Source organism: Pithys albifrons, chromosome 1, assembly GCF_047495875.1.
Source record: "Pithys albifrons albifrons isolate INPA30051 chromosome 1, PitAlb_v1, whole genome shotgun sequence".
NCBI classification, from domain to species: Eukaryota; Metazoa; Chordata; class Aves; order Passeriformes; family Thamnophilidae; genus Pithys; species Pithys albifrons.
The window spans coordinates 102,158,299-102,170,598 of record NC_092458.1 but is presented as its reverse complement, the minus strand read 5'-3'; the positions used below and the strand labels follow the sequence as shown (position 1 = coordinate 102,170,598).

Here is a 12,300-nt window from a genome sequence, read left to right as displayed (position 1 = left end):
TAGAGTTTAAATATTAAAAAAAAAACAAGTAACAAATGGTCTCTCCTCTGTTTCAGACAGGAGACAATTTCAGATTTGCAAAAAAAATCCCCAAAAACTTAGGTTAAAAGAAACTTATAATAGTCACTCAGACCTTTCTCTGCTCCACCCAGGGCTCACATCTGAGCCAGACCAAGTTGCTGAGGTCCTTGCCCAGTTCAGCTCTTCCATCTCCAAGGACAGGGACTCCACGTCTGTGCCATTGCATGGCCACTCTCCTTGGCAAAGAATTTTTCCTTATGGAGTCACAATTTGTCTTATCATTCCCTTTGTCATTTAACTATTTACTGCTACTACTTTCCTCTTCGCTTTACTTTTAGAAGGTGCCTTTTTTTTTTTTAATGCTCCCGAAAATTTCAAAATCACCCAACATTCAGCTGAGAGTTACAGGTCAGAGATCTTGTTCTGGAATCCTTCCCTGTCTACAGCATTTGTGGCTAAATTCCCAACCTACTAAGCTATACATGCCTTAAAACTCTCCAAACCTTCTAATCTTACTTCTGTAAGTTCACGTATTTATTTCTGTAACTTTAGACAGACTTACTATCTTGTGGACTTTTATTCACTGATACTCTATTTCCATTTTCTTATTCCTTCCCTCACCCCCAATAATTTCATTATACATAGATCAACTTGATTTGGATTAATCACAGGAGACAACAGAAAAGCAGAAGAAATCTTTGAAACTGTAGTAGGTTAAGTTTGGTAATTCTGCTAGTGATAAAAATATGAATTTCACAAAGCAATTCTCTTAATAAAGAGTCAAAGCTAACTGGTGAACAATAATTTCAATTGCTACTACAATACCATCCTTAATATTAATATTCTAGACTATAAAGCCCAAATGCAATAAAAACTGAACAAAACACTGCAAGAAACAGAAAGAACAATCAGTGGGTGAAAGGACAGGAATGAAGATGCTAAGAGAGCCAAGATTTGAAAAGTGAATTATCTTGATTTCTAAAGAAGCATTTTTACAGGAACTGGTTTGACATTTAGGAAAGAAGACACTATTGCTATGGCAATATGCAATAGCCCCTGCTTTAAAAACAACAATGGACAGAGATGGTATAGGAAGATGTGAGGACTAAGGCAACTCAAACTGTGCCCTTTTGTTTCATGGCATGAAATACTCATTTTCTTTTCAAATTGTCACACACTGGTACAAGGTTATCAACCAAGCACAGCATGGAGACAAAACAAAATTAGATCTACAATCTGTTCTTAGGACAAAAGCGAGTGGGTAATAAGTTTCTGCTCTCAAATATGAAATCAGCCATTGTGACTTCATCTGTAGGGCAAGCTTTTTCTATCAAGAAACTCTGAATGATTCAGCGTGCAGCAGAGGCCAATAACTCTTGACTGCCCCAGTGCTTTTTGGTACCATGGTAGGATGACAGAAGACATGTTACAGCTGACTCTTTCAAGATCAGCCCAGAAAGAACAAGGGCATTTTCAATAATAAACTGTCACCTCAGCTTTACTCAAAATACTTTATAGGAAAGAAGCCCACTGTGCACAGACTATACAAAAATTATCCCCCAAGGACAGAAGAAAGAGACACAAAATTGTCCAACAGTCCCAGTGCCTCCCACAGCAACCAATTTTTGAAGCCGTTTTAACAAGTGCTGGAGAGAACCTCTTTAAAAAGGATGAAAAGGCAATGGAGCAAAAGAGGTAAAAAAAATCAGAAAGGGAAGGTCCCTACAGCCTGAGCTCTCCATGCCTGCACCTACGTTTTCAGAACTAAAACCACAGCAGTGTTCCCCAAGGACAGCACTTACTTCCTGGCAGTACTGGAGAATCCCCTCTTTTGTCCCGATGCAAGTCTTGGTGCCAGAGGGGTCCGATTCCCACTTTCCGTTCTGCACGTTCATGTGCATGTTGAGTTTGCCACAGAACATGGCAATTTGAGGCTCTGCCAGCAACCCGGCATTTCCATCAGCAGGCACCTGGAACGAGAAGGAAAAAGATGTTTTAACCTCACACCTCTCATTTCAGTCCATCCTAAGCAGGAAAAGCTCAAGCAAGCCTGAAACAAACTCTAGACTCAACCACCCAGGGCAGGAAAGGCTGAAATTTTTTACTCAAGCAAATTTGAGAAATATAAGGTGGGGTCTTCATAGAAATCCAGATTACAATAGTGTAACAGATTTTAAAGCTGCAACCAAACTATTTTTGGCCCAAAATTGTCTTCTTACCAACGTGAGCTAAACAAAGAACAATGAACACAGAGCACGATTGCAGAAGTTTAATTTTCAAACATACCTGGTGTACTGGGAGGGGGGAAGGGCTCACTAACAACTAAACTAAAAAATTAACAAGTTTTCTCAAAGAGTTTCATAAAATCCTCACAGTGCATCTTTTTTCAAGCCCCTCTGTAGTTCACCTACATGTGGAACAAACAGGTAAGACACAATTTAACAGCTCTCCACTGTCCATGCTCCAAAGAGGGCCCATTGCATTCAAGGTACAGCACAGAATGCATTTAGGCTTAAATATCTGTTTTTAACTTTTAATCTTTCTGCTAGAAAGCTTCTCAAGAGGAAAATTAAAATAATTTTAAAAGCTCATGATAAACTGAAGAAGCAGAATTATGGTATTACAGGAGGTGGGCAAATCCCCCGTAGTAGTTGCCCCACTCTTTGTTTAAACAAGCACAAAAGAAGACTTCACAAGTTTTCTAAGCCTACAGTAACTAAAAAAAAATCACACTAAGAAACATTGTGGGAGGGAACATCTAACTACCCACTGGATTAGCACTGGAAGTGAAAATGTCACAATTAAAACAAGTATTTAATTATTTTGGGGTTTTTTTTAGAGAAAGGAGAGAACATGTATCTTCCTGCCTTCTTTAAGATGCTACTATGTTAGCGCAATTAGGCTTTAAAAACCAAAAATGCAGGAAACCTCAAGTGGCAGAGATTTCCCTTTACTATTGCAATTTCTCTTCTCCTGTGAAATAAGTAAGCTCTGTACAATGTAACAATCAACCATCACTCTCTTTCCACTGGGTAACTGGAGAATTTCCAATAACTGGGATAACACCTTGTCTGGCTTGCCTTGATCAGCAAAACTATCACATGCTTACTCCTTCTAATGTCTTCAGAAACTCTGGAGAGCAACACAAACATGACACATCTATAACAATCTGAAAAAAAATACTGTCCAAACTAATGATTTTATTTTTCTTTATAGATGTAACATAACCCTATGAAAATTCCAATATACCCAGAAATTAGTCATTCCACAGGTGATGTGTGAATGTGAACTCTATTCCCAGACGGCTCCTCCAGCTGAGATGTCTATTTAATTAATAAAGCACACAGCAATCACACTGTGGCAGATTTTAGATTTTTTTTCACTCTAAATCGTAAGTCGTAAATTAACTGAGAACTTGCCTTGTGGTTTTGTAACAGGGGGTCTTTTGTTGTCTTCTTTTTTTCCTAGCTACAAAGGCAGATAGACTTGGGGGGGAAAGTGCTACCAATTTAACTCTAACAAACACACAACCTGTGACCATCTACTTAAAATCTCATTCCCTTCAGAAAAGCCATGACATCTCCCAACTTAATGAAATTACCAGAGCAAGTCATGATCACATTTAACCTCCTATAATTTGAGCTGACATGGCCATACTAATGACCTGCTCAGCACAGCACTTCATCTTATTGATTAGGACAGCTAAATGTTTCTAATCGTAAAGAAATAGTGGAGCAATTAAGACACTGTAGAACAAACTAAAGCATTTGGACAAAAGAATCAAAGAATCACTTAGGTTGAATAAGACGTTTAAGATTCCTAAGTCCAATTGCAAACTCAACACTGCCAAGTTAAACCAAAATCAAAGCCAAACATAAAAGATAAAATTTAGCTAAGAACAACTAATTTCAAGAGAGGTGTCTATGCTGTGCACTTTACTAATAATATAAAACCTAATCAATTATTACTGATTTTAAGAGAATCCAACAGCAGTTTGATCACAAGGGGACTGAACAACAGTACTTGGGGGGAGGGGCGGGGAAATGCAGCACTTCGTTTAAACACATACACTTACAAATATGAAAAACAACTCAAAAAAAGGCACCAGAGTGAAATCTTAGTAAAACCAGATGCAGTGATAAGCAATTTATCCAACACATACTATCATAATATTTTAAACACATGAAGGAAGGAATGAATCCCTGGTTACATCAAAGGTATATCCAGCTAAAATATGTGAGCTGGTGACCAATTTTATATACTGCTCTAGTCCTCTTCATAGTCAATGGTTTAATTAATTTACATTCACTCCCCAACACGAAAAAGTATCTGCGTTCCAAAGCAATTAAATAATCTAGAGCACCGATCTACACAGATAAGCAGCTTCTATATAGCAGTGCTGAACAACATAGAGCCACAGTCCACTGTTACAATAACGCCTATAGTGGCAAATCCTTCCTTGGCTAATCCTAAAGCTCTCAGGCAGATTAGTCTCCTAAAGAATAACTCATGTGACACACATTACATTAACAGCAACTATTTGCTTTATTAGTATTCCCCAAAAGTAAAAACTCCAAGCATATTCATGGAACTGTAATCACATATTATTTCATCTACTTTGCACAGGACCTCGAAGAAGTAGCATGGGCTTTTTTTACTGCCCCTTCGCAAATCATTAAGGAACAGTTTAGACCAATTACCAGAGCATCTCAAGGTAACTCCAAATGTTATGCTTGGGTTTTCTCAGTATATCCAGTTTTCAAAGATGAAGCAAGACTACTCATCACTTGCACAAAACATCCAGATCAGAGATCAATTTCTAGAATGGGAACTACCTAAATTTTAAAAATGGCAACTACAGGATTCTGAAAAAATTACCTCAATTGGTTGTACACTACTTACAGCTCTGTGTAAGTTCATTATTCTAACATGTCACAAGACAACCAAGCACCAGTCTGTCTTCTCTTCATATGAAAACCAAAATTATTAACTTTCAGAAGCATAGTAAAGGTAGAAATTCTGAAGAAAGGCTCCATGGTTGTGGTAAAGCACAGTGCTGATAGTAGGGTTTCCCTTAAAGAATTTCAGCATTTCAGACGTCTGTCTTCCAGGCTCAAGGCTCATTTCATACACAGCTGTGACATTTCATTCTTATGAGCAGCTAAATACTCAAGTGCTTAAAATACTATTTTGTAGGAGAGAAACTTAAAACACCTTTGAAGGACACATTTTCAGTATTTTGCATACTCTCAAAGAGAAAGCAGGTGGAGATACTAAAGAAAAATTCCAATCAACAATAAAGACTGGAATCAGAAAACAACTCCATAAGATAAAGCCCATTGGGTATAAAACTGCTTTGGATATTGAAAGAAGGACATAATCCAGCTGTTTTCCCCTCGGATAGGTCAAATTTGGACAAAAAAAGGTCAGTCCTGGCAAAGTTATCTGAATGGCACTGTTTAATTGCTGGAGTCTACCTTTGTTTTTGTTTAGAGAAGGAAAATAGTCATTACAAGTATTAATTTGAAGTCAGAATGTTACATACAATACAGAAAAAAAGAAATCATGCCAGCAATAAAAGACTAAGATTAAGAAAATCTGTTTCTTTACCATGTTAAGATGCAGTACAGAGATGCCTCTGCTTACTGGTCTTCCAGGCCTGGCAATTTAGTACATCTATTTGAGGGGAGATGCAAAGTGTCTTTAGCACATCACTCCACATCCACGTGGCATGACGGATGCTATTTATACCATTTCTGAGGCACTCAAAAAGGATTTTGGTAGCAGAGTACAGAGAACTGAAAGACATCTATCTAATGACAAAACTGAAATAAAGAATACCTTACAATAACAAAAAAAGCACGTGGAGTTTTTTAGCTCACTACCATTCCATCTTAACATCAAAAGGTCTTTTCCTATCAAACCCTATCGTTATTTAAGACAAAGCAGAGCCATTTTCCCATACACTCCCTCTGACATTGCTTTGTGCAGTTACAAAAGCAATTAGTGTATTTACTAATAGCTCTCCATAATCCCTGTCTCACCGGCAAGTGTTGTCTTTTTTTCACAACTCATGTTACATTCAGAAAACAAAAGGCAAGGTTTTACCCTCAAGAGGTTTTCCATCAAGGAACCAACAAAGTAACTCAACTTCACTCCAGATAGCTCTGCTATTAACTTATAATTAAGGACTACAACACATTATGGAAATAAGTATCAGACATTGTACGTGCTGTTATCAAACACTGAAACATCAAAAACCATTCCCCAGAAGTCCCCGTGACAGCTCATATGATTTAGGTTGCTGTATTCTGCAAACACTAACCTGAAGCCCTTTTCATAAGCCTTCAAAGTGTATTTAATTTGTATTAATTGCTTCCTTAGCAATTACTTCTAAGGAGAGAGCATTCAGTAATGACTTCTGTATCTACAACTTGCTCAAGAACAACAAATGCTCTCCTTGTTTTAGATTACTAAACTCATCCCTCCCTGCTATCAATTTTTAATGCTAACATCAATTCCAGACCTTCTACAGGAAGTCAGGGACTACAGTTTAAAGGTTTAAACAACTTTCACTGCCAATAAAAGTCAAAAGGAGGTTCAAACAATGTGAAGAATTAAGTATATCCAAGTAACATGTCAGCCTTCCAATCCATGGCTGTGCTTCCTCCCAAATTTCATGCCATATTTGGGTTGAAATTTGAGGTTTCTCATGAACTAAAGCAGCACCAATTTGCATGCAGAGCAGTTTGCTTCCTCTATGACTATTATTAGGATAAAAGCAAGTCTATCTTTGAAGATGGGCCACTCATAACTGTTTTTTCCTATGAAGAAGAGAGGTAAAAATCAGTGTTAAAGGACCTGTCTTACACATTCAGTGAGCAAAATGTGATACAGACTTCTTATTCTCAGTGGAAAGATCAAGTTTATTCCACTGGACTCTGTTCTGCTGTTCCCTACAAGTGAAGATCACTGCCCAATTCCAGAACTGGGCAAATGAAAATACATGCTTGTGTCACTGGACACAAACCCATGGCTTCTTCCCATCAACTCTGGCAGACTGTATTCTGCTACACTCTGCTGTAGACTTCCTGTTTGAGCCATAAAATACTACTTCTCCTCCTAGCTTTATTAGGAATCTACACAAATGTTTTAAAGGCTATTTATATTTTAAAACCTGATCATGTAGAAGAAAAAATCTTTTCCATTCTTATAAATGTAACCAGGACAAAAAAAAAGAAAAATAAAGCACACAAATTAGAAAAGAAGAAACATCAACTTATTGTCTCCCCACAACTTTAAGATGGCTGTTTGTCAAAACCAAGGAAAATTTTCCATCTCCTCACTTCTCCCTAGAGATGAACAGTGTCGCAAGACTAAGAGGTTGTCAAAATCAACATGAATAATTTAGAAACACTGCTTTATTGTATAATGTTCATATAGAAACAGCAGCAGCAATTACTGTTGTCAACAGCCTAGAGAAATAGGTCAGAATAACATTTCACTGATTGCTCAGTAAAATTACTCAGTACAGTTGCTCCCTCTGGAAGACAAATGTTTCTGGCAACTGGTAAAAAAACCACAGAAAACCCTGGGAAGACCCGCATTTCTTTACAAAAAGCCATTACCCAAAATTTGCTTGAGAAACAGATTCGATCAAAAAAGTTCTGGAAAACCAGAGATGTTTATTTGCCCTGCCTATAACCTATTTAAACCAAGTGCAAATAAATACCTGTGTCCTTTCCTCCTGGTCTGCTTCGTAAACCACGGTCTATGTTACGTTATGCGATGTCCAAAGGCAGCATTGTGCCAACACCTCCACGGCAGCTCAAGGACAACTTGCTCCACAAACAAATTAAAAGCAAATCTGTTTTCAAGCTTGCAGAGGAAGCAATAGTGTTCTCAAAACTATCTATCTTCTGGCAGCCAACCATTGCGCCTCACCCACACCCTTCACAAGGTCCTGAGGCACATGTTGTATTTATTCCATACATCTCAGTTTTAGCGCTTCCCTGAGGTCATGTTCCATAAACCAGCAGAATGCCCCTCCAACCCAGCACCAGGCATTTGTCTACTCTGAAATCAAAATAAGCATCAAAACCAAACCAAAAATATGCCAGGACTAAGCACTGAGTTCACAAGGCTCTCTCATGGAGCAACCGTGAGTGAAGTGCTCCCCTCCTGTGGTAGTTTTGGCTAGGCCTCAATTTAGCAGGCTCAGAGAATCTACGTAGATCAGGAGAGACAAGTATCACCTGACTTAAGTAACAAAAGAAATATTTCATACCAGATGACGCAAACCTGAGATATAAATACAGTAGAGTAGGAGTGTTTTCTCAGTTCCATCATATCTGCAGTAGAAACAGGACACGCTGCCACTGTCCTGCTGAGGCGGGCCTTGGCTGCCCACTGCTACTTCACATTTTGTTTGAGTTCAGGGAAGTAGAAGCATTTTGTTGTTATTCTTTCTGTTCTTTGCTGGGTGCCTTTTGGGGTGTTTTATGAATCTAGAGTAATGAAATCTGGTTTTGGCAGGAGGTAGAAAATTGTTGTTATATCGAACTTGTGTAAGTGTGTGTTATATTGCAGTTTTCTTTTAATTTTCTCTTTTCTGTGTAAGTTTAAATCTTAGAGTCTCCAGGGCTTTTTTTTCCTTTCTCCCTTTACTCAGTGGGGCGAGGGAGGCTTTGACTCTGTATTGGGCAGTTGGCAATTTGCCAGTTCACCCCAAGACACCTCCCCAAAGACCAGGATGAACCAGCAACCCAGTGCTTACAAGAGGTACCTGCAAGACCTGAGCAGAAATTTTGCTATAGTGCCTGTAATGACGAGCAGCTCTGCATACACACGTGTGAACATACACCCAAAAGAGGAGAGATTTCCCTGCCTAGGGCTCCTGGAATGAAGAAGGCCACAAGAGCAGCAAAAGTCCAACTTACATGCAGAACCTACTCATAATCACAGAATATTCTGACTTGCAAGGGACTCAACACTGATCATCGAGTCCAACTCTTAAGTGAATGGCTCCTATGGGGATCAAACCTACAACCTTGGTGTTATTAGCATCATGTTCTAATCAACTGAGATCATCTTGGGGTCCTGTCCAGTTTCACCACGTGAATATTTCCATGCTCCTGTGAGAGTAACTAAAAACTAAAATTTAGCTACAAAAATCAACATCCCTGAATGTGACTATAATTGTGAGAAAGTATCACGAGGGAGTGTCCTAACAAGTCAGAGAAAGTAGATATTTGCATCAGCTACATGATCATAATAAAAATACATTTGTCTATAATTATGTGCAGTGTCAAGAGTTTCCTACATACTGCCAACACTATGGAGCCTCCTACCAGCAATATCTGCTTCCAAAAAAACCCCTAAAAGCCACACTCCCTCAACCTGCAAGGGGAGTCTCCTAATTTAAGAAGATCTGAAGGTGTTTGAATGTGTTCAGAGGAGGACAAAGGTGGTGAAAGGGCTAGAAGAAATGTCATCCCATGAGGAGCAGCTGAGGACTCTGGGCTTGTCTAGTGTGGAGAAAAGAAGGCTGAGGAATGACCTCACTGCTATCTACAGCTTCCTAGGGAGGGAAGTGGAGAGTCAGGTGCTGTGCTCTTCTCCCTGGCATCCAGTGATGGGATGCATGAGAATGATTCAACACTGTGCCAGGCAAGGTTCAGACTGGGCACTAGGAGACATTTCCTTACAAGAGGGTGCTCAAACACGAACAGGCTTCCCGGGGAGGTGGCCAATGCCCCAAGGCTGTCAGAGACAACTGGGCAATGCTTTTAATAACAGGCTGAAACTTGGTCAGTCTCAAATTGGTCAGGCGGCTCTACTGGGGGACCCCTGTAGTTCCCTTCCAGCTGAAATACTCTATTCCACTCTAATCTGTAAGTCACTTTTGTCACAACCAGACCAGCAGCACAAGCAGTTGGTATGTGTGATGATGTGCATCACCAAAGGTGGGAGGCACAATGGGAGGAGAAGGCACAACTCACACCCAAACCAATGTCACTTTTGGAGTCATCTCAGGAGTCCAGAGACAAATTCACAGATCTGGTAGTGAGCCACTGATGTAACAGTAAACTGAAAGCCCTCACGCCTACCAGGTCTCCCCAGCCTGCAGGTACTTCCACATGATTTAGTTCCCATTTAGGGCAGTTAAATGCCTTCCTGACATCCGATCCTGTCAGGTCTCGGAAGCTAAGCAGGGTCAGCCCCGGATTAGTACTTGGATGGGAGACCTCCTGGGAAATGCCGGATGCTGTAGGTTCTAGTCCTGAGGACTTCACTGGCACCATCCAAGCTCGCTCGGCCATGGCAGATGAACCTCAGGACTTAAACGGTGGGGCCAGTTCTGCGCACGCTGAGCCTCACCTAAAATCCACTGCACAGGCTGGAAGGGCACACCCGCGTGGGGAGAGCCCTGCCCAAATCTTCGTTCGTGAAGTTTGGCCATACATACAGTTCCCATTTATTATAAAAACTGCCATGTTGGCAGAAAGGAAAATGATAAAAAGCAGGTTGACCAAAATTATCCAAGACTGGAATGACTTTCAGGAAGCATTAAATTAAGTGCAGCACCAACCAGCCATTAACATGGGGAATGCAGGGCACAGAGAGGGTAGGAGAAAAACCAAGATTTTATAAGCTGAATAAAAATTGCATTAAGAAGATGGTAGTTAAAAAAAAAAAAAAGCTCATCATGCTTCAAAGCCATTCGTTTAGATTTTGAAATGGTGTTTGGTCATTCAGATGTGCTGACTAATAGCAGTAGGATAAACAAGAAACAGACAAATAAAAACCAATCCTGTCAGAAGTAACGATCTTCTATTCATCTTAAAAAAAAGGAGAAAAAAAGGATGAAACCCAGTAACTGTGCAAGTTTGACAAAAGAAGTGTTTAATGATACCAAGAAATATGACAAGTGTTATGATTTCTTTTGGTACATGTGTAGAAATGCTATGATTCTGCATTTAAATCTCATCACCTGAAAGGCTGTCACTACCCCTAAACCAACATATGACTGTTTTACAGAAAAAAAATAAAGTTTTGCACTAAAATAAATCATTGTAAACCATCTAATTCCAGCACTGTATTTTTTATTCCAATGCTCAGAGCCACTATCACTTATTTTACCTTAAATATATTAAGTAGAAGAAAATAAGAGCATATTTCACAGCAATGCAACAGACTATTGCAGCAGAACTATTCCAAGCTCAGTAATAATTTCTGGGATCCTATCATACCCATGAAACTCACTGCTGCAAAACTGAAACCGCAAGGTGAGAGCAAGTATTAAAAAAGGCCCTAAATAAAGTCTAGTTTGCATTTATATTAAAGCTTCTTTTTTCGGTTGCAAAAGAGTAACTTATTTTGATGTAAGTTATATTTTAAACCTATTTCAATGCATGTGTACCTGGGAAGGATGAGAAAAAGAAAATTACTATATGCAGAGCCAGACTCAGTATCATGAAACAAATTTAAATTAAATCACTCAAATACTGAAGAACAATTCCAAGTTCAATGAACTCAATAAACAGGTTAACATTTAAGCAATGTCAACTTCCCAAACGAACTTTATCCCTCAAACGTCAGTGCTTGGTAAGTCATTGACTTATTTTTAAACAGAATAGCAGTCTCCAGAATTAATTTGAAGTAGCTGATGACTGTAAGATAGCTTCACATCTCATTCATCACATTTTCAGCACCATGCCAAGAAATCTCATGGAAGAAGAGTTCTTCTGTATCGCATCCTCACTCCTTTTTTATGCTATTTATTTTTAAACTTTTCCTGCTAAAACTAGGCTGTAAAAGGATGGTTTGTAAGAGGATAAGATTCTGTTTGACAGAAGCCTATATCTTATCTCCACTCCAAAAATTTTATTAATACTTAACCTCACACAGAATTCTATCTTTAATTTATCAATCACAGAATGGCCTGGGTTGGAAGACACCTTAAAGATCATCCAGTTCCAACCCCCTGCCAAGGGTACAGACACCTTCCACTAGACCAGGCTACTCAGAGCTCCATCCTGGAGCTTGAACAGCCTGCTCTTGAACACTGCCAGGGATGGGGCAGCCACAGTTTCTTCAGGCAACCTCTGCAAGGGCCTCACCACCCTCACAGGGCAGAATCCCCTCCCTCCCCTGCTGCCCACACTGCTTTGGATGCAGCTCAGGACACGGGTGGTTTCTGGGCTGTGAGTGCACATGGCCAGGTCATGTCCAGCCTCTCATCCACCAGCAAGCCCAAATCCTTCTCAGCAGTGCTGC

At 39.6% G+C, this 12,300-nt stretch overlaps 1 protein-coding gene across 5 annotated transcripts in view; it reads right to left on the bottom strand.

The window, feature by feature from the left end:
- Window positions 1–12,300, bottom strand: part of APP (amyloid beta precursor protein) — a 208,376-nt gene that overhangs the window by 167,001 nt on the left and 29,075 nt on the right. For all 5 annotated transcript variants that reach the window (XM_071562894.1, XM_071562884.1, XM_071562914.1 and 2 more), the window contains exon 2: window positions 1,824–1,991. In XM_071562894.1, coding sequence (XP_071418995.1) covers window positions 1,824–1,991 — 168 coding nt within the window. The remainder of the gene's footprint in view (window positions 1–1,823; window positions 1,992–12,300) is intronic.